This window comes from Neoarius graeffei, chromosome 19 (assembly GCF_027579695.1).
Source record: "Neoarius graeffei isolate fNeoGra1 chromosome 19, fNeoGra1.pri, whole genome shotgun sequence".
Classification (NCBI taxonomy): Eukaryota; Metazoa; Chordata; class Actinopteri; order Siluriformes; family Ariidae; genus Neoarius; species Neoarius graeffei.
In genome coordinates, this window is record NC_083587.1 from 61,558,532 (window position 1) to 61,585,826 (window position 27,295).

At 39.3% G+C, this 27,295-nt stretch overlaps 1 protein-coding gene across 1 annotated transcript in view; it reads left to right on the forward strand.

The window, feature by feature from the left end:
- The window catches only part of csmd3a (CUB and Sushi multiple domains 3a), a 631,117-nt gene that overhangs the window by 596,167 nt on the left and 7,655 nt on the right, over nt 1–27,295 (forward strand). Inside the window, exons 63-69 of the mRNA XM_060900611.1 lie at nt 4,022–4,133; nt 4,420–4,599; nt 4,769–4,834; nt 5,060–5,218; nt 7,463–7,578; nt 25,699–25,786; nt 26,380–26,515. Coding sequence (XP_060756594.1) covers nt 4,022–4,133; nt 4,420–4,599; nt 4,769–4,834; nt 5,060–5,218; nt 7,463–7,578; nt 25,699–25,786; nt 26,380–26,515 — 857 coding nt within the window. The remainder of the gene's footprint in view (nt 1–4,021; nt 4,134–4,419; nt 4,600–4,768; nt 4,835–5,059; nt 5,219–7,462; nt 7,579–25,698; nt 25,787–26,379; nt 26,516–27,295) is intronic.

Consider the following 27,295-nt stretch of genomic DNA (forward strand, 5'->3'; position numbering starts at 1 on the left):
ACTTTCGACATTTGATATGTTGTCTATGTTCTACTGTGAATACAATATCAGTTTTTGAGATTTGTAAATTATTGCATTCCGTTTTTATTTACAATTTGTACTTTGTCCCAACTTTTTTGGAATCGGGGTTGTAGAAACAGCGTTGAAAAGTGCACAATATTTTGCACTGTTTTCGTGCACTTTTCAATGCTGTTCAAGTTGAAGTTTATTGAAATTTTAGCTAAAAATTTACAATAAATTACACACGCACGTGTAGCTAAGTAGCTAGTCTAGGCGGGTTTGTCAATACAAATATCTAAATATAATATCTAAAACAAAGCTTTGATAGGAAATTTTATACAAAACAGATTTTTCCCTTTTTTTTCTTTACAAGAAGACAAACTCTCCTCCTCTTCCCTTCTTTTCTTAACAAAGAAAAATAAATGCTGTTTCTACACATTCTGTAAACAGAGAATCTGGTGCAAAATTCCCATGGTGCAACGCACATCTCTAGTTTCTCGGGTTTTGAGCGGTTTTTTTTTTTTCAGTGAACTTTTTACAGCTGTCTAATTTGAGCTCAACAAAATATTAATTAACGCCTTGTACAATACAAGTTCATTAAAATAAAGTATTTAATTTATGCAGTGAGAAAAGATTGCAGTTAATCTGCAGTTAATCTCTTTAAGATCTCTAGTCGCAGGAATAAACGCTTCATGGATGCTAATAGCTTCTTTGTGAGAGGAAAAAAACGAGACGAAATCGGAGCGTATGAGAACAAGGCAGGAGAGATTAACTGGAGCGATTTCCAGCACTGATGATCATTTCCTGTGTGCTGGTTTGAAAGAAAGTTGATTAAAATTCTATAGGTTTTGAATGGAATGTGTATTTTGTATCCAGTCCCTGTGTGTGTGTCGGGGGTGGACAGTAACGAAGTACGTTTACTTGAGTACTGTACTTAAGTACACTTTGAGTATCTGTTCTTTACTTGAGTATTACTTTTGGAAACTTATGACTTTAACTTCACTGCATTTGAAAGACAAATATCGTACTTTTCACTCCACTGCATTTCTATCAAGGTCCTCGTTACTATGAAGCGGTTTTGAAAGTGGATGTTTTTTGTTTTCTTTTCTAAAACGTGGTTGGTTTTTCCGCAGGCGACGCTGAGAGCCGATCAGTAATCACTAGGGTCACGTAACGTCCATAGACTGGATAAAATCAAGTTCAATGATTTATCAGGGCGGCACGGTGGTGTAGTGGTTAGCGCTGTCGCCTCACAGCAAGAAGGTCCTGGGTTCGAGCCCCGGGGCCGGCGAGGGCCTTTCTGTGCGGAGTTTGCATGTTCTCCCCGTGTCCGCGTGGGTTTCCTCCGGGTGCTCCGGTTTCACCCACAGTCCAAAGACATGCAGGTTAGGTTAACTGGTGACTCTAAATTGACCGTAGGTGTGAATGTGAGTGTGAATGGTTGTCTGTGTCTATGTGTCAGCCCTGTGATGACCTGGCGACTTGTCCAGGGTGTACCCCGCCTTTCGCCCGTAGTCAGCTGGGATAGGCTCCAGCTTGCCTGCGACCCTGTAGAACAGGATAAAGCGGCTACAGATAATGAGATGAGATGATTTCTCAGCAGTGTTATTTGAACAAAATCAGTTGATGGCAGAACGGAAGGAGGCGGTTCTTCTGTGGAACGCACGCACTCATGGCCCATGAACCCATGTTTCAGTTTTCTGAATGGATTAAAGATTCATTTTGTTTTAAATGTTTGCTTTGTTTGCTGAAAACGAACCACATCACAGCCTTCAAAAACTTGCCGGCCAACCTGCGGAAGCATATTGAGAGATATAAACGTTTAATTCCAAGAGAAAGCTTGCAATGAAGTTGTCTGTGCTTTTAGAGCTAGCGATAACGTTGCAATAGCTATGCAGTCTGGTTAGTCAAATGACTTCCTATGGATTTGCCCGCCAAGTTGCCATCGCCTTATCCACGGCTAACGATAACACATAGCTAGTTAACTTGGAAACTGTTAGTTAGCATGTAAAAACGGAGTTACGCTAACATGAATAACGTTAACTTATCTGAAGTCGTTTCAGAAATGTTTTAGCATAATCTTGCCAAATAAACAAAATGTAAAAATCTTTCTTTTCTAGTAACGTTAGCTACCCAATATGATTTCGAAGAGAGTTTGCTAGCATGTCTGGCTGACTAGCTAGCTTAACGTTAAACCGCCATAATGGCACAGCATGCGTTCATTTTGTAAATCCAGTCGGTTGCTTCAGAGGCGTTAGGTTTTGTAAGCGTAGTGGCAATAATACAACGATGCGTTGATAGAAAATGTACTTTTAATACTTAAGTATTTTTAAAAGCAAGTACTTCAGTACTTTTAACTTAAGTAAAAATATGACTGAACAACTTTCACTTGTATCGGAGTCACATTTGACCAGTGGGGTCTGTACTTTGACTTAACCCTTTGATGCGAAACATATGCACACCCCTTCTAATGCACAACATGGGTCAAAAATGACCCACATTCATTTTCCAGGTTATTTCATGCTGACTGAGTTTTTCTTTGCTCTATCTTTTGAAATCAATTTATTTTATGATTGAATATTCCAAGTATTCTTTAAATATCTTGTTTTTAATGACCACAAATCATTAATTAAATTTTTTCTTTCCTACTTTATGAACAAAAATACTTTTTATATTACTACACATGGGTCATCCAAGTGTGATTTAAAATTCATCTCATCTCATTATCTGTAGCCGCTTTATCCTGTTCTACAGGGTCGCAGGCAAGCTGGAGCCTATCCCAGCTGACTACGGGCGAAAGGCGGGGTACACCCTGGACAAGTCGCCAGGTCATCACAGGGCTGACACATAGACACAGACAACCATTCACACTCACATTCACACCTACGGTCAATTTAGAGTCACCAGTTAACCTAACCTGCATGTCTTTGGACTGTGGGGGAAGCCGGAGCACCCGGAGGAAACCCACGCGGACACGGGGAGAACATGCAAACTCCACACAGAAAGGCCCTCGCCGGCCCCGGGGCTCGAACCCAGGACCTTCTTGCTGTGAGGCAACAGCGCTAACCACTACACCACCGTGCCGCCCCTGATTTAAAATTAAATGTCTTAATACTATAATAATAATTTGTTTCAAGTAATTACTTTAGCAGTGAATGGGGCCAGTTATTTATTTATTTATTAACTATGTAGTTAGCGAAGCCAACTACAATAAAATTAGCTAACTAAAGTAGAATATATCGACAGCTCGGTAGCTAATAGTAATTACTTGTAACTTTCTGACAAGTAATCTACTCACTCTCAAGGGAACCTAAACATAATCCATTTTTTTCTAAGGTAATGTTAGAGCAATTGAAAAACATTACTTGCATGTATGAGATGGGCAAAGGGCGCTGTGCTGAGCTGTGAAATGTCGGACACAAGCACAATTCACAGTTCCCACCAAACGCTGGAGTAAATGCATGCGGGTCGGTTCTGACCCATGTGTGTAAACTTGATGTAGAATTACAAAAGCTGTGCTTGTTCATAACTTAAGAAAGGAAAAATAAAAATGATGATTTGCGCTAAACAAAAACAAGATGTTTACTGCATATTTGGAAAAGTAAATGACAAAATGAATTTATTTCAAAAGTAGATCATAGAAACGCTCAGCCATACATGAAATAACCTGGAAAATGAATGCAGGTCGTTTTTGACCCATGTTGTGCATTCGAAGGGTAGTGATACAAAAAGGGTTTTTATTCAAAAAGTAAGAAAGGAAAAAATAAAATAAGGATGTATGATGATCAAAAACAAGTTCATTGAGGAATACCTTGAATACTGAATGATGGAATTAATTTATTGCAAAGATATAGAAGATAAATCTCAGCCGGGTCACTTTTGACCCATGTTTTGCATCAAAGGGTTAAGTAATGAAGTTGGTTACTTTGTCCACCTTTGGTGTACGTGGGTGTGTTTGCGTATAAAAAGTGGCTGTTTCTATCTGCACTGGCAGTTTTTAAAGGTGTGTCTGATATCTCAGGTGGGCAGCACTGTGCGCTTTCACTGCCAGAGCGGTCACCTGTTATTGGGCTCCACCACGCGGACGTGCCAGAGCGACCTCACCTGGAGCGGGACTCAACCCGAGTGCATCCGTAAGTCCCTCCCTCTCTCTCTCTCTCTCTCTCTCTCTCACAGACACACACACATATGAGACAGGACAGCGTTTCTTTCTTCACGTCGTCTATCTTCCCTAAGAGTTCCTCTTCATTCATCTTTCCGTCATGCACAGTCATGCATCCAGCATGTTTTACGTAGAAGATTGGTTCGTAAAGAATAAAAAAGACTCCATGTTGTGCTGTTACAGGAAAATAATTAACAACAGCTTGGTTTAATAGTGAAGTTAAGTTTTTCCAATAACAGCAGTGTGTGTTTCTGCAGCCCATTCGTGCAAGCAGCCTCGGAGCCCGCTGCATGCCACCGTGGTGGGGATGGACGTGACTTCGCTCGGCTACATGCTCATGTATTCGTGCCAGCCGGGTTTCCTGCTCACTGGAGGCTCTGAGCATCGTGTGTGCAGACCCGACGGATCCTGGAGCGGGAAAGTGCCTGTGTGCCGAAGTAAAACTAATAAATTTACATTTACACACTACTGTCACTATGTTTAATGTGTGTGTGTGTTGAATATAAAGTGTTAGTATGATCTGTTTCAGCTTGAGGAAGTCAGACGTGTCATTTTTCCACATCTACCTGCGATACACACCATCATCTTCTCTGCCTTGTTTTTCAGTTGGCTCCAAACCAGCAGAGAAAGCACCGGTGCCTGTTCAAGGGACACCGAGTCCAAAAGCAAGCGGTGAGACGTCTTAGTAACTCTGTAACGCGCATTTACATTAACGAGTGCCTGTATTTAAAGAACACACACTTATTTTTAATGTTGAATCTTCACTCTGGATTGCTTTAACTTGAAGAAGCAGCTTTCACCTTCTCAAAGTCGGGGCATCTCACAGAGAGGGGCTAATTACTGCAAACTGTGTTTCTCGCCGTCAGAATCTGACAGCTTAAATGTTCTCCGTTGCAGTGCCCGATGACGTGTTCACCCTGGCGTATGTCTGGAAAGGCTCGCTCGAGTACAAGGCAGCAAAACAGCCTGTGACTCTGACAATCACTAACTTTAACGCAAGCTCAGGCAGAGTGAACGTCACGCTCACCAACAGGAACACGGAGCTCTTACTGTCAGGTAAGAAACTAATAACACATTGTTAGCTACAGCTACAGTGCAACGATAAGCGTCGGAGTCGGAGTGAGTTTAGAGAAACTTTCCGAGTGTAATGTATCTTTAGGGGTTGAGTAAGTGATGTGTGTTCAGGCTGTAATTATACAGCAACAGCAAACGTTCCAGATTCATGAGTTATACAAGTTCCTGTGCTGTGTTTAGGGAAAACTGGTAAAGTCACACAAGCAAGAGGTAAAGAGGAACGGGAAAGAGAGACACGGATCCTGATTCCGCCGAGAGAGAGAGAGATTGCAGTTGAATCAATCAATCACACAATCAATTAATAAATAAGTAGACAGACAGACAAACAAACAAACGAGTAATTAATTAGATAGATAGATAGATAGATAGATAGATAGATAGATAGATAGATAGATAGATAGATAGATAGATAGATAGATAGATAGTCAGGAATTGTATCATTGTTATTCATAGAAAGAAAGAAAGAAACATTATGCCAATAATAATAATAATAATAATTATTATTATTATTATTATTATTATTATTATTGTTGTTGTTGTTGTGCTGTAGTTTTTTATTAGTGTTTCTATTTATTTATTATTTTATTTTATTCATTTACTTGTTTGTTTTTGTTTGTTTATGTTTTGGAAAAAACAAACAACATAACCCACAGGATTGTCGAAGAAATTAATAACTGTTTTCATTGTTACTTCATTTGCATATAATAATAATAATAATAATAATAATAATTGCAGCAACTATTATTATTATTATTATTATTATTATTATTATTATTATTATTATTATTATTATTATTATTGCTGTAGTTTTTATTAGTGTTTCTATTTATTTATTATTTCATGTATTTACTTGTTTGTTTGTTTGTCTTTTGTTGAAAACAAACAACATAACCCACAGAATTGACCCAGAAATTAATAATTGTTTGTGTTGTTACTTCATTTGCATATAACAATAATAATAAGATTAAGAAGAAAAAGAGTTGCTGTTGTTATTATTATTATTATTGTTGTTGTTGTTGTTGTTGTTGTTGTTGTTGTTGTGCTGTAGTTTTTTATTAGTGTTTCTATTTATTTATTATTTTATTTTATTCATTTACTTGTTTGTTTTTGTTTGTTTGTTTGTTTATGTTTTGGAAAAAACAAACAACATAACCCACAGGATTGTCGAAGAAATTAATAACTGTTTTCATTGTTACTTCATTTGCATATAATAATAATAATTGCAGCAACTATTATTATTATTATTATTATTATTATTATTATTATTATTATTGCTGTAGTTTTTATTAGTGTTTCTATTTATTTATTATTTCATGTATTTACTTGTTTGTTTGTTTGTCTTTTGTTGAAAACAAACAACATAACCCACAGAATTGACCCAGAAATTAATAATTGTTTGTGTTGTTACTTCATTTGCATATAACAATAATAATAAGATTAAGAAGAAAAAGAGTTGCTGTTGTTATTATTATTATTATTATTATTATTATTATTATTATTGGTGGTGGTGTTGTGTTATGCAAATGAAGGAACATTACAGACAATTAGAAATTAATTTCTTGCTTCTGGCCCCAGAAATTAATAATTTGTATTGTTACTTCATTTGCATATAATAATAATAATTATTATTATTATTGGCGGCACGGTGGTGTAGTGGTTAGCGCTGTCACCTCACAGCAAGAAGGTCCTGGGTTCGAGCCCCGTGGCCAGCGAGGGCCTTTCTGTGTGGAGTTTGCATGTTCTCCCCGTGTCCGCATGGGTTTCCTCCGGGTGCTCCGGTTTCCCCCACAGTCCAAAGACATGCAGGTTAGGTTAACTGGTGACTCTAAATTGAGCGTAGGTGTGAATGTGAGTGTGAATGGTTGTCTGTGTCTATGTGTCAGCCCTGTGATGACCTGGCGGCTTGTCCAGGGTGTACCCCGCCTTTCACCCGTAGTCAGCTGGGATAGGCTCCAGCTTGCCTGCGACCCTGTAGAACAGGATAAAGCGGCTGAGATAATGAGATGAGATTATTATTATTATTATTATTATTATGTTTTACTTTTCACATTTCCAAGACTCAATGTCACTATACAAGCTTATTTAAAAGAACAAACAAATAAAATGTATTTTTTAAATTAAAAATAAGAACACATAATTGCCGAACATTTAATAAGAGTATCGCATGATATAAAACAGTGAAGTTGTGTTGTCGAGTCTCACAGTTGTTTGTTCTTGTCGCTGCAGGTGTGTATAAGAGCAGTGAAGCTCGTCTCACGCTGCGGCTGTACCACACGCGGGCTCTGGTGCACGGAACCCACGCGGCGAAGATCACCGAAGAAACCTGGACCATGGATGGATTTGTAAGCATCCCTTTAGTTGTATATCTGTTATTCATTATTATCGGTTATTTCATTTTATTTTTGGTGTTGCTGAGGAGGAGGGACTTGGGAGAGGAGATTGGGGAGGGGTTTGGAGGCGGGGCTTGTGTAACCGTATACAATTAGTTTTACATTAATACTTACTTCCTTGTTCTTAGCTCAGCTTTTGTGCATGATTTGGTATTTAATTGCAGTTAGTAGTTTTATTTCATTATTTAAAAATTATTTGAATCAATTTCTTAGTATATATGTATTTATTTATTATTTTTATTTCTATAATTAATTATCTCATTCCTCTTATTTTTTCCTGTGCTTTCATTACATTACATTCATTGGTTAATTTGACTAATACATACATGTCAACCTTTGGTCAATCAACCCTGTATAACCAACCTCCAAAATCCGTATTTCCCTTATAAAATCCGTATAAGATGCAAATTAAAATAATTTACCTAAAATTTGAATGATAATTAACAATGATGTATCCCAGTTACTTTTTATTCAATATTAATAACAATAAACCTTCAGAATGAATACAAAGCTCCAATGTTTGACAAAAACACAAAGTGTTATCAGCGTAGTTACGAAGGAAATACTTCGTTGTTTGGAGACAGGTTTCACCGAGCGGCTATTATGCGCGAGACTTCATATTAGCCACAAAGTCGGGAAAATCTGTTCGTAAAATTACGTTATAATGACCACATACAATGAAAAGTCTTTTTCCAGTCTCACCTGTGAAAGGTAATCCCATGTGATCTCGTTTGGACGATAAACCTGTTGGTACAGTTAAACGCAGCACATGAATGAGGCATCTTTATTCTCGGCTACTGTCTAGACGCTATACCAGAGACGGCTGAAGAATCTCCACTTTGCCACATCCAATATGGCGGCGAGGATGACGTATGATTCTACGCAGAAGGCGGCGTCTATGTTTATATGTCTATGACTTCCCGGTTGGCGGGATTCTCGCAATGCGGTGTGCGCATGATCAAAAGTGGAACGAAGTCTCGCTACCACAACATAACGCGCGATTTCATAAGACTCTTTACTGGCTGTCTGTGGTGTACAGTACGTTTGTAAATGTTATGCGTTCTTTTATCATCGTGGGAATTGATTATAGCTCTAAATAAATATTGAAGTTTTTTTAAAGAATCCGTATAACTTTATTTATACGCCCGTATACTACGTTTATTGACTCAAATCCGTATAAAATACGGACATTCCGTATAGGTTGACATGTATGCTAATAATAATCATCGTCGTGATCATCATCATCATCACTGGTTTTACGTACAAGATGTGTTCTTTTATTGCGTGTGTGTGAGAGAGAGAGACTGTTTCTATAAATATAGTTCTGTATATAATCTCTGATAACTGAAGTGCTTTATTCCTCTTATACCACAACAATTTGCTAATGATTGCAGTTTTCTCTTAATTAAAAATGAATCATACGTTCTATTCATTCATTCATTCATTCATTCATTCATTCAGTCATTTATTCCTCCATTCATTCAGTTCACAGGCTTTGATTCCCTGTGAATGAGCTGTTACTATAGAAACCATAACGACTCCAGACGAGCACATGAATATAAACCAGTGCTTTGTAGCTGCACGACTATCAGAGCTACTGCGAGAGAAAATTAATCAACACCTTCTGACCAATCAGGATCGAGGACTCGACAGCGCTGAGCAAAGCTATGAAATAAAGAGGATGAGCAGTTTTTAACAGTGAATTCTGCAGCATCGTGAACGCTTTCATGGCCCGAGGCTCTGCTGACTGGCAGCTCGGAACGGCGCAGAGTTCGAGGCGTTAGACAGAAATTGCGAAGTCTGTTTGTTTGTTCTGGTCTGGAGAAAAAAAATAGTAGAGGTCATAATTTGTAGCTGGAGACAGATAACAACCAGGCATGAGCTGTAACATTCTACAGAGCATATTTAACAGGAACGAGCCATGATACTGCTGATGATGACTATAATAGCTACGACATGAATCACTGCTTCATGCACATACACACAGACTCATCATTATACACGATTACGTTAGTGTACACTCACACACACAGTGATCTGATCGGGTTGTGTACAATGATATACAGTCCGATGCAAAAGTCTTAGGCTACGTTCACACTGCAGGCTGAAGTGACTCAAATCCGATCTTTTCGCCCATATGTGACCTGTATCCGATCTTTTATTGACAATATGAACGACACAGATCCGATTTTTTCAAATCCGACCCAGGCCGTTTGGATATGTGGTCCTAATTCCGATTCCTATCCGATCTTTTCATATGCGACTTCAGTCTGCACCGCCAGGTCGCATTCATCCGACTTACACGTCATCAACAAGCCACAAACATCACTATTCTGCGATGAAGTAGGCGGCGGGTCTCTCAAAAAAAGTTCAACAACATGGCGCATAATCACGGGTGCAGATAGAGGGGGGGACGGGTGGGATTCGTCCCACCCAGATTTAAATTCACTTCGTTTGGTCCCCCCCACTTATAGGGAGGAAAAAACGTCTATGTTGTCTTTCTTTGCATAAGGCAAACCTCACGGAAAAATCAAAAGACTAATTACCATTCGGTTTATTGAGGTGCACGGCAGTACATACATAGTTCCAACAACTCACATAAAACAAAACAAAGACTGATATTCGGTTGGTTGAGCTGCGCAGACCGCACAGCCTCGAGCTTGGTTGCTATGGTAACCCACAACAAGTTTGACAGGCATATCGGGGTTGGGGTTGGTTTGCTGGCAGCTTTGTCCCCCCCAGTTTTTTGTCCCCCCCAGTTCAAAAAACGTATCTGCGCCCCTGCGCATGACATCAATGCGAGGGACGCTTCGGGCTGTGAAGGTTCTGAATCTTCTCAATGGAAGGACGCAGAGGTTAGGGAGCTGATTTCCATTTGGGGGGATGCAGCTATTCAAGCTAGATTGGATGGGTCATACCGCAACCGGGCGGTTTTACTTCCGTAAACACTGGCCATGCTCACTGCGTGTGACGTCGTCGTATCCTGCAATGCGCATGCGGAACACTTTTAGGTCGCTTTTCGTTCATACTGAGGATCACATACAAGTCGCATATATTTGTTAATGTGAACGACCTCACAAAAAAATCGGATTTCACAAAAAAATCGGAATTGAGCATTAAGCCTTGCAGTGTGAACGTAGCGTTAGGCACATGTAAAGAAATACTGTCGACCAAAAATGGCTTAAAAATAATGAAATTAAATGTTTCAACATTAAAAAATACTATAAACAGTAATCAGTGAGCCATAATAAAGGAAACAAAGTCAATATTTAGTGTGAGACGACCCTTTGATTTTAAAAAATATATACTCAGCAAAAATAAAAACTTGACACTCATTATTTTTCAAATAGTGTTTAGAAACTTTTCTTGAAAGAGTTCTTGTTGTGATTATGGTTAAATGCATTGTCAAGGGCATTACATCACACATTCATTCTACTGATCGGGCCTACGTAGCACGTGCGAGAGCACTGCACGCTAAAATCACGTTTTCACGTGACACAAGTGACGTGACCTATTGATACACGTGCAATTGATCTCACGGTAGCAGAGTAGAGTGTCATCTCAGAAAAACAAGGTTTTATGGTTAATTATTCGTTAATTTGCAATGCCACGACTGTCAAACATTCAGCGTGAACGTGCCATTGGCATGCTGAATACGGGAACATCCGTCACTGACGTTGCGAGGGTTATGGGATGCAGTCGACAGACCATCCATAATCTCCAGACACGTCTCCATCAAACTGGCACCACAGCCGACCGTAAGGAACCCTCCACAGAACTTGCAGGAGCTTGGTGCCATGTTGGTACAAATATGGCGGCGCATTCCCCAAGCTGTGTTCAGACGCATCATCCAATCCATGAGGAGACGTCGTATCGCAGTTGTGAACGCCCATGGAGGACACACCCGATATTGACATGATTTCATTAAGTTGTGACTCACAGTTTTCGATCATGGACATTGTCGTCGCATTTCCGGTGGAACCGATTCCATGACAAACATGATCTGTATGCTATAGCATCTTTAATGACAAGATAATTGAATACAATCGTTATTTCAAACCTATTTTCCAAAATGTTCAAATTATTGATTTTGAAACGAGTGTAAAGTTTTTATTTTTGTTGAGTATAGTAGTCTGAGGTCCAGTGAGTGCAGTTTTATGCGGAAATGAGCTGTAGGTTTTACTGAGCATCTTCCAGAACCAGCCACAGTTCTTCTGGACACTTTGACTGTCACATTCGCTTCTTCATTTATTTTGCACCAAAAGTTTTCCAGCAGCCTTCATTATGTTTTCTTTTTTCATCTGAAAAGTGCTCTCTTTAACGGTTATTCCACGAAATCGAGTCGTGCATGAGCTGATAGCCAACGTAGCACCGAGTTGTCTATAATCCATGTACGATGAGATTGAGTGGAATAACTGTTCTATTCTATTCACTGGATTATGAGAAATGGAACATTTTTATTTTTTGCAAATTCGATAAATAAAAATTTTATACAAAACATCCGACAAAATCATTTCCGCTTAGAATGTAAACAAACCGGCGAAATGACCGGAGCAATTTATGAAAAATTTGAGAATAATAATAATTCTTCAAAAGTTAAAAAAAGTTACATTCTTACCATCAAATACTTTTATTCCATAATTTGTTGTTTTTTGTTTTTTTTTTTGTATTTTGGGTTTTTTCTTCCTCTTCTTCTTATTTTTCTTTAGGGTTTTTTGGTGGTTGGCAAACCAGTTTAATTCATTAAATCATTACTCATCGTTACCACCACCAACTGGGCTGGAGTGTAGAACAGGAGATATTGGGGGAAAAACAACAAAACAAAACATTACATTCTTTTAGCTATTTCTGTTTTGTTTTGGGTTTTTTTTTAAATACATGATAACAATTTTAGTGTTTTGTTTTTGAGTAGAGTTTTTAGGGGCGGCACGGTGGTGTAGTGGTTAGCGCTGTCGCCTCACAGCAAGAAGGTCCTGGGTTCGAGCCCCGGGGCCGGCGAGGGCCTTTCTGTGTGGAGTTTGCATGTTCTCCTCGTGTCCGCATGGGTTTCCTCCGGGTGCTCCAGTTTCCCCCACAGTCCAAAGACATGCAGGTTAGGTTAACTGGTGACTCTAAATTGAGCGTAGGTGTGAATGTGAGTGTGAATGGTTGTCTGTGTCTATGTGTCAGCCCTGTGATGACCTGGCGACTTGTCCAGGGTGTACCCCGCCTTTCACCCGTAGTCAGCTGGGATAGGCTCCAGCTTGCCTGCGACCCTGTAGAACAGGATAAAGCGGCTACAGATAATGAGATGAGATGAGTAGAGTTTTTATTTCGTCCTCGGTTCACTGCAAAAACCCGGCTTACAAAAACAAGAAAAAAAAGTAATAAAATTAGGAATGTTTTACTTAAAATAAGCAAAATTATCTGCCAACAGAACAAGAAAATTTGACTTGGCAAGATTTTTAAAAACAAGTAAATATATCTAGCTTTAGAAACCCCACAGATGTCTTAAAACTAGTGTATTTATACTAAAAACAAGTAAAGTTGTACTACTCACTTTAACATGCTAGATACTTTGTCCCCCAGCCAACAGTTTGACTATTTCATCTGGGCGTATTGGTGTGCTCTGTTTAAGGAAGTGTTTATACCAACTGAGACCGCCAAATAAATCACAATCAAAACAACAAACCAATCCATTTTGTAGCCTATTTTTGTTGCCAGATTGACAATACAACAATTCATTTCATTTAGTTATCTGTTTTGTGTTAAGAGATTAAAAGAAAGGATAAGATGCTTGAAATAAGAAATTCTGACTTTGATAAACTTGTCATGGTTAATATAACACCGATGAAATTATGGTAATTCTCATTTTAAGACAGAACTTACTCATAACCAGTAATAAAGTCTCAATAACAAGTTATAATACCTTATTAAGATAATTGAGGGAAAAAATGCTTAAAGTAAGTGAAATACTCTTACACAAAACCTGCCTGGAAATGAGAATTATCTTGGCAGACAAATAACAAGCATATTTTGTCTTGATTTAAGATATTTAATCTTGGTTAGATTTTACTTTTTGCAGTGTTGGTTCAGCAACACGCTCCGCCATTTTGTTTTTTCTCTACTCACAGTATACAAGTTGATATCCTAGGAGTAGAGTAGCCAATCAGAGCGCACGATTGCTCATATCCAGTGAATGTGGCAAGGCAAGGCAAGGCAAGTTTATTTATATAGCACATTTCATACACAATGGCAGTTCAATGTGCTTTACAGAAGTAAAAACAAAAACAGTAAACAATAGAGAAATAAAATTACATAAAATAATTTTATTTTTATTCTAAAACAATTAATTAAAAGAATTAAAAGAATTAAAAGAAAATAATAAAATGAAGTAGAAGTTCAAATAGGAGGAGAAAAAAAAGAAACCAGCAGAATAGAATAAAGAATAAAATAGAATAAAGTTAAAATTAAAGTAAATTTAAAACATGCAGAGAAAGTAAAGATTATAAAAAATGTAAAGAAGACAATATTAATTATTTAACAGAAAGCATCTGAAAACAGCTTGGTCTTTAATCTAGATTTGAAGCTGCCAACAGCAGGAGCATTTTTAATGTCCTCTGGCAGTTGGTTCCATAGCTGCACTGCATAGTAGCTAAAAGCTGCTTCACCACACTTTGTTTTAACAACTGGTTTTAATAGTAAATTTTTCTGTTGCGATCTGGTAGATCTGATTGGGTTAGGCCGCTGCAACATATCAGAGAGGTAATTGGGCCCTGTACCATTTAGAGATTTGTATACCAGCAGCAATGCTTTAAAGTCAATTCTGTAGCTTACTGGAAGCCAGTGAAGGGACCTTAGAATTGGAGTAATGTGCTCTGTTCTTTTTGTTCGTGTGAGAACCCTCGCCGCTGCATTTTGAACCAGCTGAAGTCGTTTGATGGTCTTTTTTGGCAGGCCTGTGAAAAGGCCATTGCAGTAATCAACCCTACTAGAGATGAAGGCATGTATTAGTTTTTCCAGATCATTTTTTGACATAAGTCCTCTTAGTTTGGAAATGTTTTTTAGGTGATAGAATGCCGTTTTAGTGATTGCTTTCATGTGACTGTCAAAGTTTAGCTCGCTGTCAATGAAAACACCAAGATTTTTAACCATTTGGATAGAATAATATGGAATATGCTGCTCAGTAGTGTGCATCAGTTGCCCTCATTTTCATAAAATCGGATGCATTTTTGTTTGGGTGTTCCTTTTCACCAATAAAGACATCCTGTAAAATGTTTTGACCATATTCAAAAGTCTAATGGTGGCACCATGAGGTTCACTTTTTGCCAAAAGATGCTTATTTTATGTTTTCGCGTAAGGTTTGAATCACAACGTTGGACTCCATTTATTAATTTCTTGTGAGCCAGAGATCATGTTAAGAACCTTTGCAAGGGATTGAGAAGCATTAATGTGATTCATAATACATTTCTCATCTCATCTCATTATCTCTAGCCGCTTCATCCTTCTACAGGGTCGCAGGCAAGCTGGAGCCTATCCCAGCTGACTACGGGCGAAAGGCGGGGTACACCCTGGACAAGTCACCAGGTCATCACAGGGCTGACACATAGACTCATAATACATTTGTATTGTTTAAAAGTAGTTGAACAATGATTCAATGAACAGCTAAAACTCAAACTGTGCTTGATAATATATTTAGAATATGTACTAAAAATGTGTATCTAAGATACACTATATTGCCAAAAGTATTTGCTCACCCATCCAAATTATCGGAATCAGGTGTTCCAATCACTTCCATGGCCACAGGTGTATAAAATCAAGCACCTAGGCATGCAGACTGTTTTTACAGTTTGGAGCTGGCCCCTTCCTCTTCCAACATGACTGTGCACCAGTGCACAAAGCAAGCTCCATAAAGACATGGATGACAGAGTCTGGTGTGGATGAACTTGACTGGCCTGCACAGAGTCCTGACCTCAACCCGATAGAACACCTTTGGGATGAATTAGAGCGGAGACTGAGAGCCAGGCCTTCTCGTCCAACATCAGTGCGTGACCTCACAAAGGCGCTTCTGGAAGAATGGTCAAAAATTCCCATAAGCACACTCCTAAACCTTGTGGACAGCCTTCCCAGAAGAGTTGAAGCTGTTCTAGCTGCAAAGGGTGGACCGACGTCATATTGAACACTATGGATTAGGAATGGGATGTCACTTAAGCTCATATGTGAGTCAAGGAGGACTCCCTAAAGTGAATGACGCATGAAATGGAATGACGAATGACAGGTAGTAAATTTGAACAATAAATGGTCCCTTGTCATTCAGATTCTTACAAATGGAATAACGATTGAAATCTTTAGTTTTAGACCTCCCTAGGATAAGATAAGTGGGTGCTTGGTGGGATATCAGCTTTTACAAATGGAATGACAGGGTTTCTATATGTATTGACTTACTTTGAGCTAATGTTGTCAGTGATATCACCTTTTACAAATGGAATGATAAGGTTTCTAGGTGGAATGACATACTTTGAGGCAATGTTATCAGTGATATCAAATTAACAAATGGAATGACATTGTTTCTAGGGCTAGGATTAGGGTTAGGGTTAGGTTATAGGTGATATCACTGATAACATTGCCTCAAAGTATGTCATTCCACCTGGAAACGCTGTCATTCCATTTGTAAAAGGTGATATCACTGATAACATAACCTAAAAGTATGTCATTCCACTTAGAAACAATGTCATTCCATTTCATGAGCTGAAAGCATGTCATTCCACCTACATTTCAATCGTTATTCCATTTATAAGAATCTGAATGACAAGGGACCATTTATTGTTCAAATCACTAGCTGTCATTCGTCATTCCATTTCATGCGTCATTCACTTTAGGGAGTCCCAGTCAAGGCAGGTGAGCAAATACTTTTGGCAATATAGTGTATTTGGTATACTCTATAAGGTGCCATAATGTTTCATGAAAAGTGATCGAAATTTTGTCATAAAAGTCATAAAATAGCAGCTTTTTCCATAACTTTGAGCTCCTGGTACCACCATTAAACTTTTGAATTTTGTCCAAATATTTCACCCAGTGTGTTTTCTTACCAAAAGGAACATAAAAACAAAAATGCATCATGATCGGAGGAACTTTTCATTTTTAGGGGGCAACTGATGCACCCTACTGCTCAGATACAAACAATTTCTTCTGTAACATTTAATCTTCTCATCTCATCTCATTATCTGTAGCCGCTTTATCCTTCTACAGGGTCGCAGGCAAGCTGGAGCCTATCCCAGCTGACTACGGGCGAAAGGCGGGGTACACCCTGGACAAGTCGCCAGGTCATCACAGGGCTGACACATAGACACAGACAACCATTCACACTCACATTCACACCTACGCTCAATTTAGAGTCACCAGTTAACCTAACCTGCATGTCTTTGGACTGTGGGGGAAACCGGAGCACCCAGAGGAAACCCACGCGGACACGGGGAGAACATGCAAACTCCACACAGAAAGGCCCTCGCCGGCCCCGGGGCTCGAACCCAGGACCTTCTTGCTGTGAGGCGACAGCGCTAACCACTACACCACCGTGCCGCCCACATTTAATCTTGTGCTGGAAAAAAAAAATGAATGTCTGGAACTCTAAAATGTTTTTGTAATGTTTTGACTCTATAATGTAGAAGTCATAAAATAGAAATCTATAACAAGGTTTGTATGAAAAAAACAGGGGGACTAAGACTTTTGCACAGTACTGTGTGTGCTCTTGTTACCTGTTAGCTTGACCTCCTGCTATCTTCACCAGTGATAAACCTGTGCGTGTGTGTGTCTATCTATCTATCTATCTATCTATCTATCTATCTATCTATCTATCTAAGGAAAATATATATAATTTCTATTTACTTTAGAGACATATTATTGAAATACAAATTTTAAATGCAAATAAGGATATGAATACTTGAATAGAATGAGACAAAAGTAATAATGAGTAACAAGAAAATGAATGTTAGCGACAACTGAAAAAAACAAGAATAATGATTCCAAAAGCCGAGACTGATAAATGAGGCGATTAGTTAAGCTATATTTTTATTGAGAATGTGTATAATCCTAACAATTTCGACACAGTTTCCGTCATTTTGAAGTACATTAAAAAGGAGCCTGTTGAGTTCCTTTTTAAAGCGAGACGGCCTTTCGATTTCATAAAATCAATGAAAATTTAGTTCACTCTGAAATGTAGTCATTGTGCTACATGTTTATTTCTGTAATATCTCACAAAATATCAGGCCGTTCTGTGGCTGGTAAGTTATTTAATTTGAGGGGATTAAAGCAATAAAGGGTGGCATGGTGGTTAGCACTGTCACCTCACAGCAAGAAGGTCCGGGTTCGAGCCCCGTGGCCGGCGAGGGCCTTTCTGTGTGGAGTTTGTATGTTCTCCCCGTGGGTTTCCTCCGGGTGCTCCGGTTTCCCCCACAGTCCAAAGACATGCAGGTTAGGTTAACTGGTGACTCTAAATTTGTTAGGGTTTTGCTGGGATTCGAACCTGGTTCTTTGGTGTGATAATCCAGCAAACCCCCACTAGGCCACCAGGGGGATGACTCAAATGCAGAGGCGTGAGGCGGAAGTAGAAAAAGTATCAAAAGGTTTATTTATACTATATACACTATATACAGGGCAAAACAAAAAACAAAAACAGAGTATAATACAACACTGGGAAGACAAAGGGAAAAATAAAATATCAAAAGTTCAAAGTCCAAAAAGGAAAAGGCAAAAATGCAAAAGCTCAGAAGATCACAAAAATAAAAATATCCAAAGGTCCAAAACAAAAGCCAAAAAACCAGAAAAGCAAAGTGCAAAACAAAGAACACGGTACAGAGGAAACTGGAGATAAACATAACAGCACAAAGACTCCGTGACAAGAGGACTGAACTAAGGCAGCTAGGCCATAGAAGGTTCACGCTGCACGCTGCATGCTGCACGCTACACGTTCACGTGAAGAACCGGACCCTGGGCCATTAAACTTCATGCTTGGATGTTCACGTGTTGCGTCTGTTCTACTTTGACCGAGTAACCAACAATATGGACTCTTCGGATGACGACGATTGCCTCATTCTGCTTTTACTGAGACAGAGGAAGAGAAAAAGGAACAGAATTTGGAGCCGAGAACACTTCCTTCTGAGAGAAACCCGTGGTGAATTTCACCGAACATTCTATAATCTGCTTGACAATCCCGATGAAGAACTATTTTTCAATTATACCATTCAATTATATTTTTTCTGAAGTTTTCCCCTGAAAGCATAGAGTTATCTCCCTAGACCCGTTCTGATTGGCTGGCGCGGCGGTGACCGCATGCATTGACTGGAATTTCCATCTTCACGCCTAGAAAAAAGTGTGCATGTTCATTTCTCGCTTCACACGTGAAGTGTGCAGCGTGCAACGTGAACACCGTTCTATGGCCCAGAGCAAGTCATGCTACGTTTGTCCACTTTTCTTTACACGCGTGTAGCGTGCAGCATGCAGCGTGCAGCGTGAACCTTCTATGGCCCAGCTGCCTAAGGGGTATAAATACACAAACTAATTAAGGACACAGGTGAAAATAATCAGGACTAAACAGGCAATTAACACAACACAAAACACAGGAACAGTGGCGGCCTCTAGAGGCCAAAACAAACATGACACGAAAAGGAAATAACAGCGGCCTCTAGAGGCCAAAACAGTCCTAGTCCTAACAAAATTGACCGTAGGTGTGAATGTGAGTGTGAATGGTTGTCTGTGTCTATGTGTCGGCCCTGTGATGACCTGGCGACTTGTCCAGGGTGTACCCCGCCTTTCACCCGTAGTCAGCTGGGATAGGCTCCAGCTCGCCTGCGACCCTGTAGAACAGGATAAAGCGGCTACAGATAATGGATGGATGGATGGATGGACTAAAGCAAATAATGTGCATGAAATCGCTCGCTTTGTGCAGTCAAGCAGACAGAGGAAGTCCATGCGCATGCGCAGGTTTACCTTTTTCTTCTTCTTTTGGGTTTTACAGCAGCTGGCATCCACAGTGTTGCATTACTACCATCTACAGGTTTACCTTTGCGCGTGCACTGACAGTTCCATCATTCTGTTGCTAAACGAACAGCTGATCACACCGAGGTGCTCGCTGACCGCCGATATTCATTAGTTTGGTCCTGCGTTTCCTTTCCTTCATATATAACATAACGTCTTTTCTTCTCGCTTTCTTTCCGTTACTGTAGTCGGTCTTTCACGTTTCATTCGCACACTCACGTCCTCCATTTTTCTCTCCTGTTTCAAACTTGCATCCCACAATGCCTTGTGTGAACAGGGAAAGCCCACCATGTGATTCATGACGTAGTATATTGAATTGGGTCATGGTGAAGCAGGAAAAAATAGCAGAAAATTTAGGGACGCATGGCCCTAAATTCATTAATTGTTCTGTTAAAAAAAAACGAATAAAATTGGAAGTCTGTGATTTGAATTCAGTAGCTTTCGGTCCACTAAACAAAAATAATTGGGTGTCGGGGAAAATTCTTTTTATGACCTTCACTTGAAAAATCTGAAAGGCAGTCTAGCTTTAAATGCCTTTTTTCGACAGATTTCTTATGGACAGTGGAATAGCGTTCCTAAATGGAAACATACACCGAAAAGTGAAAGAGTTCAGTTAAATGTTAATTCTTGACTCTCGAGTCTGTAATTTATGGGCTGCAGAAGAGCGATTGTTCTAAGAATGAAAATCAGAAATTGCTACAGAAAGTTTACATAAATTACATAAAAGGAGCGTTCTTATTTACTACATCATGCAGCAAATTTCCAATTGACTGGCAAAACATTATATTTAATACAAGAGGAATATAAGTTTGCATAAATAATGGAATAGCACTTTCCCTAATGCTCTTAAAAAATATAATTCTGAGGGCTCACTTTTGTAAAACTAATAACTTGTTTAAAACGGATTTGGATGCTTGTCCCCAGAGCACTTATTCCATAATTTAAATAAGGATGGATTAGTGACCAGTACAAGGTAATTCAAGTTTGTTTGAGGTATAAAATTTAGAAATAAGACGAACTGATTTAGTAACTTTGATGCAAATATAATCAATATGATTTTTTCCAAGAAAACGAACTGTCGATCAATAAACACAAAAATTTGACTGATTCCTTTTGTTCTAATGCTATAAATCGCTGAGATAAAGAATCAGGGATCTTTATACGAATATCTGAATTAATTTTTATTTGGTGATAGCAAAAAAATAACGAAAATTGTTTTTTGTTTTGTTTTTTTTACATTTAAGGTTGGTTATACATCTGCGATTTGCCAGTTTTGAATAATTTCAAGAAGTAAAAACCTTTTTGTGCTCTTCTTTAAACTCTTGTCTTTCACACACACACACACACACACACACACACACATATGGACCTCTAACGAAAGCCATGTTATTCTCCAGATCAATGCAAATTGACTCCGAATTACATATAAAGATGTAAAACCGCACCACTACGAGCAAATCGTCTGCAATAACCATAACACTAACCCAGAGTAATAACATGAACATAACGGTACGAGCAGGAAGTACTCCTGAGTGGTAAATGTGGAAAAAAGATTGCCGTGTGGTGAAGGTGGTGTGTGAACAGAGCACTGAGGAGGCCGATAGCTCGCAGGAATGAAGCTGTTAGTGAGTGTCGTGGACGTGACCCCAGCATGGCTTTACCTTCTGAAACACTGTGTTACTCATAAAGATGACTGCAGACATGGAGGGTGGTGGGACGGAACACACAACCTCATCTGGGCAAGTGTTTGATGGCTTGCTGTGGGGAAGCCAAGTCTAATAGAGTGTGTCAGTTCAGTGTGTGGACTGGTGTGTGTGTGTGAGAGAAGCTGGTGGGAGGCTGCTGGTTAAATGGCTGCTCACAGACTTGTATAAAATGTGGTATAGCTGAAGAAAAAGAAACACACAGACACACATGTGTTGTGTGTGTATGTCATCTCATCTCAGTATCTCTAGCCTATCCCAGCTGACTACGGGCGAAAGGCGGGGTACACCCTGGACAAGTCGCCAGGTCATCACAGGGCTGACACATAGACACAGACAACCATTCACACTCACATTCACACCTACGCTCAATTTAGAGTCACCAGTTAACCTAACCTGCATGTCTTTGGACTGTGGGGGAAACCGGAGCACCCGGAGGAAACCCACGCGGACACGGGGAGAACATGCAAACTCCGCACAGAAAGGCCCTCGCCGGCCACGGGGCTCGAACCCGGACCTTCTTGCTGTGAGGCGACAGCGCTAACCACTACACCACCGTGCCACATACATATATATATATATATAGTGGTGCTTGAAAGTTCTATATTTCTGCATAAATATGACCCAAAACATCATCAGATTTTCACACAAGTCCTAAAAGTAGATAAAGAGAACCCAGTTAAACAAAGGAGACAAAAATATTATACTTGGTCATTTATTTATTGAAGAAAATGATCCAATATTACATATCTGTGAGTGGCAAAAGTATGTGAACCTTTGCTTTCAGTATCTGGTGTGACCCCCTTGTGCAGCAATAACTGCAACTAAACATTTCTGGTAACTGTTGATCAGTCCTGCACACCGGCTTGGAGGAATTTTAGCCCATTCCTCCATACAGAACAGCTTTAACTCTGGGATGTTGGTGGGTTTCCTCACATGAACTGCTCGCTTCAGGTCCTTCCACAACATTTCCATTGGATTAAGGTCAGGACTTTGACTTGGCCATTCCAAAACATTAACTTTATTCTTCTTTAACCATTCTTTGGTAGAACGACTTGTGTGCTGAGGGTCGTTGTCTTGCTGCATGACCCACCTTCTCTTGAGATTCAGTTCATGGACAGATGTCCTGACATTTTCCTTTAGAATTCGCTGGTATAATTCAGAATTCATTGTTCCATCAATGATGGCAAGCCGTCCTGGCCCAGATGCAGCAAAACAGGCCCAAACCATGATACTACCACCACCATGTTTCACAGATGGGATAAGGTTCTTATGCTGGAATGCAGTGTTTTCCCTTTTCCAAACATAACGCTTCTCATTTAAACCAAAAAGTTCTATTTTGGTCTCCTCTGTCCACAAAACATTTTTCCAATAGCCTTCTGGCTTGTCCACGTGATCTTTAGCAAACTGCAGATGAGCAGCAATGTTCTTTTTGGAGAGCAGTGGCTTTCTCCTTGCAACCCTGCCATGCACACCATTGTTGTTCAGTGTTCTCCTGATGGTGGACTCATGAACATTAACATTAGCCAATGTGAGAGAGGCCTTCAGTTGCTTAGAAGTTACCCTGGGGTCCTTTGTGACCTCGCCATCTATTACACGCCTTGCTCTTGGAGTGATCTTTGTTGGTTGATCACTCCTGGGGAGGGTAACAATGGTCTTGAATTTCCTCCATTTGTACACAATCTGTCTGACTGTGGATTGGTGGAGTCCAAACTCTTTAGAGATGGTTTTGTAACCTTTTCCAGCCTGATGAGCATCAACAACGCTTTTTCTGAGGTCCTCAGAAATCTCTTTTGTTCGTGCCATGATACACTTCCACAAACATGTGTTGTGAAGATCAGGCTTTGATAGATCCCTGTTCTTTAAATAAAACAGGGTGCCCACTCACACCTGATTGTCATCCCATTGATTGAAAACACCTGACTCTAATTTCACCTTCAAATTAACGGCTAATCCTAGAGGTTCACATACTTTTGCCACTCACAGATATGTAATATTGGATCATTTTCCTCAATAAATAAATGACCAAGTATAATATTTTTGTCTCATTTGTTTAACTGGGTTCTCTTTATCTACTTTTAGGACTTGTGTGAAAATCTGACGTTGTTTTAGGTCGTATTTATGCAGAAATATAGAAAATTCTAAAGGGTACACAAACTTTCAAGCACCACTGTGTGTGTGTGTGTGTGTGTGTGTGTATGTATATATATATATATATATATATATATATATATATATATATATATATATATATATATATATAAATTTTTTAAGACAGTGAATATAAGATGTGTCATGAAGAGGTTGATTTTTAAAGTGCAAATTAAATCCTTAAGTGTTTTATACAGTATCAGTGATTTGTAGTATGTCCACCGTACCAGTCAAAAGTTTTTACATCCCTACCCCTAATGTCATTCATTGTTTTTTTGTTTTTGTATTTTGACCATTTTCTCCACTGCAGAATAAGACTGAACACACCAAAACTCTCAAACATCTGGAACACATATTTATGTAATTACAGTATGTCATAAACAAAAAGTGGTTTAAAAAAATTCATATTTCAGATTCTTCAAAATAGCCCCCCCTTTTTTCTTTACTTTCCCTTCTCTTCTTTTCTCCCTTTTTTCCCTCTTCCCTTTTCTTTCCTTTTTCTTTTTCCCCCTCCTTCTCCTCTTTCCTACCCCCAACACACACAGGCTACAGGAATGACATTGCTCTTTTATTTCTATTATCTCTGTTATTCTACTTTTTTTATATCCCTTATTTCTTGATCAGTCTGTTATAAACTCTATGTTAGTAATAATGCCTCCTGGAGAATGTCCCTTTCTCTGATTACAGCCACGCCCCCTGATTATAACTTAGGGCTGTGATTGGACAGTGATTGTATTTCAGTGTTATGCAAAAAAAAAGAGGTTAAATAAATATATAAATACATGCTGTCAGAACATTGAAGGTTTCGGTTTTCAGTGTGGAACGTTTTCATCGTAGTGAACACAAATCATGTTTGTTCCATCTGTGGCATAATTATTCATCCTTTTAAATGTTTCAAGAAATAAAATTTTTTCAAGGAATTGTTTTCTTCTTCTTTCAGTTTTAGCAGAGATGTTTGGTTCGAATTGGAAAACAAAATTAACATTTTGTGCATTTGTGCATGCATCCAAGATATTTTTCCAGCCTTAACGGTGAATTGATTTTTTTTTTTGTTATCATATTAATTTGGGTAAATCATTGTAATCACATTTTGTTAATCGAAATAAAAATCGCCTCACAGCAAGAAGGTCCGGGTTCGAGCCCCGTGGCCGGCGAGGGCCTTTCTGTGCGGAGTTTGCATGTTCTCCCCGTGTCCACGTGGGTTTCCTCCGGGTGCTCCGGTTTCCCCCACAGTCCAAAGACATGCAGGTTAGGTTAACTGGTGACTCTAAATTGAGCGTAGGTGTGAATGTGAGTGTGAATGGTTGTCTGTGTCTATGTGTCAGCCCTGTGATGACCTGGCGACTTGTCCAGGGTGTACCCCGCCTTTCGCCCGTAGTCAGCTGGGATAGGCTCCTGTGACCCTGTAGGACAGGATAAAGCGGCTAGAGATAATGAGATGAGAAATAAAAATCTAAAATCTGGCAGTCGTTACTGTATGTTGAAGGTGCATCCGACAAGATTTTAAAAATGCATCAAGATCAGGTCTCTGACAGTTAAATACTTGGCGTTAAACACGATTTCAATGTTTTTTTAATCCCCTTGAAACAACCGCCAGCATTTCCACCCATTTACGCAAAGCTCCGCCCCCAGAACCCATGGTGGTTCACCAAGAATTAGCATACTCACGAAAGTTGGCATTAGCAAAGACTGCTGTGCTTGAAAGCCAAGTTTTATCACTAAAAAACCATGCAAAAGTCAGCTCATTATGATTTAAAAGGATGTTCGTGGTGGACTGTTTTTTTTTTGTTTTGTTTTTTTTTTATATAAGCTTTTAAGAGCTCTCAGCTCCGGTATTAGCATGTAAACATCGCTAGGTGACAGATACGCTATTCACCTGCTTGAAAGCCAAGTTTTAATCATATAAACACAACACTGAGAATGGTCAAGAGCTCTTTTTAACGTGTCAGGGTAAAAAAAAAAAAGAAAAACATATTGATTCCTTATGTAAAGTCGGCCATTCAACCCTTTCAGAGCGTGCATGCTAAATTTCTTTTCCGGCTAAAATTGTCACACTCTGACTGACGTTAGTTTTTACGATGTTTTTTTTTTTTTTTTTCTTAGAGAAACACGAATGCACTCATTATCAGCACCAAACTTCAACTCAAATGCCTCTTTTGATGAATTGCATAATCTTTTTTTTTTTTTTTTTTTTTTTTAATGCTAGGTTTCAGCCGAGCAGGAAGGAGGTCCGTACGTGTTCCAGGGCTACATCCAGGGCCGCGATTATGGACAGTTCGGGTTACAGAGACAAGGTCTGATTATAATGTGGAGTACTTGTTCTTGTTGAATTGTATTGGGTTTTTCATTTGTCCTTGTCATGACCTTGTGAGTAAAAATAAATAAATAAATAAATAAATAAATAAATAAACGACCCACTATTACAATGTTAACACAATTGACATCACTGAGAGATCAGGAATTTCCTAAGTGCAGAAATGTGCAGTATAATGCGTGTGTGTATAATGCAGCATAATGCAATAATCTAATATCGAACGTAACGTATTCAATTCCACAATGCAATTTATAATAAAAACGCTTAACAGCAGGCACGAGTGTTATTATAATACGATGCAGTACAGACATAAAGGAAGGAAGCATCTGCTTTTGACATCCTGTTTTGACATTTGACATCAGATGTTTTGACATTTTATTACATTAAATCCTAATAAAGTGTACATTCTGCTTCTACAGCCGACACATAACGTCCACAACCAGCATAATGTCATTACTGTGATTTCACCAGAGGATTTTTTTTCCAAATGTGGCTGTATATCCTTCCATGTCTTTTTTTTTTTTTTTTTTAATCCTGCACCAAAAGGCAATAACGTTTCCTGTTGCTGTACAGGTCAGAACATCACCGAGACGACGAGAAGCTCCGAGACGTCGCCTGGGACCAACAGCAGTTCTGTGGCTGTGGCAATTCTCGTGCCTTTTTTTGCTCTGATATTTGCAGGGTTTGGATTTTATCTCTACAAACAGCGGTATGTACACTTCTCCGGATCAGCGGTTCAAACGCAGGCGACATGTATGGTACAACGTTACAAGAGGGACGGGACGCACGGGTTCGGAGGGGTTTAAATATTTACTCAATCGGGTTTAAATGTCGTACTCAAAATATGTGACGAAATATAATGGCCAAGGAAATTAGACTACACTAAGAATGGAGTAACATAATAAATGACGATGAAGCAGAGGTAAGGTCCGGTCCCATAATACTGATAACTATAACTACAACTATAACGTTAACTATAAATAAATCAGTCTCCTGCAGTTTATGTGGTCGATGCTCACACCAGAACGATAACGATCCCTATTGAGGTTTTTCACCTGACGTCACAGGGTCACGTGACGCCCCGGTGTCCGCCATTTTGAAGGTCAAGCTAGCTAATGTCAACAACATAGTAGCTGGTATGTTACTGTAGCAATGTTCACGTTCAGTCATTTGGATGACTGTTAAAACCTTTCAGTCTCAAGTTTTTCCTTTACTGTATTTACTAGTTTACTGTAATTATGATCCGGCAGCTATTTACACCGGATCCAGTGTAAATAGCTGCCGGAGCGCGCTCCGGCTTGCTCCCCCTCAAATTAAGCAGCACACTCCAGCTTGCTCCCGGAACCTCGGCCGGAGTACTCCGGGAGCAAGCCGGAGCGCGCTGCTTAATTTGAGGGGGAGCAAGCCAGAGCGCGCTCCGGCAGCTATTTACACTGGATCCGGTGTAAATAGCTGCCGGATCATAATTACAGTAAACTAGTAAATACAG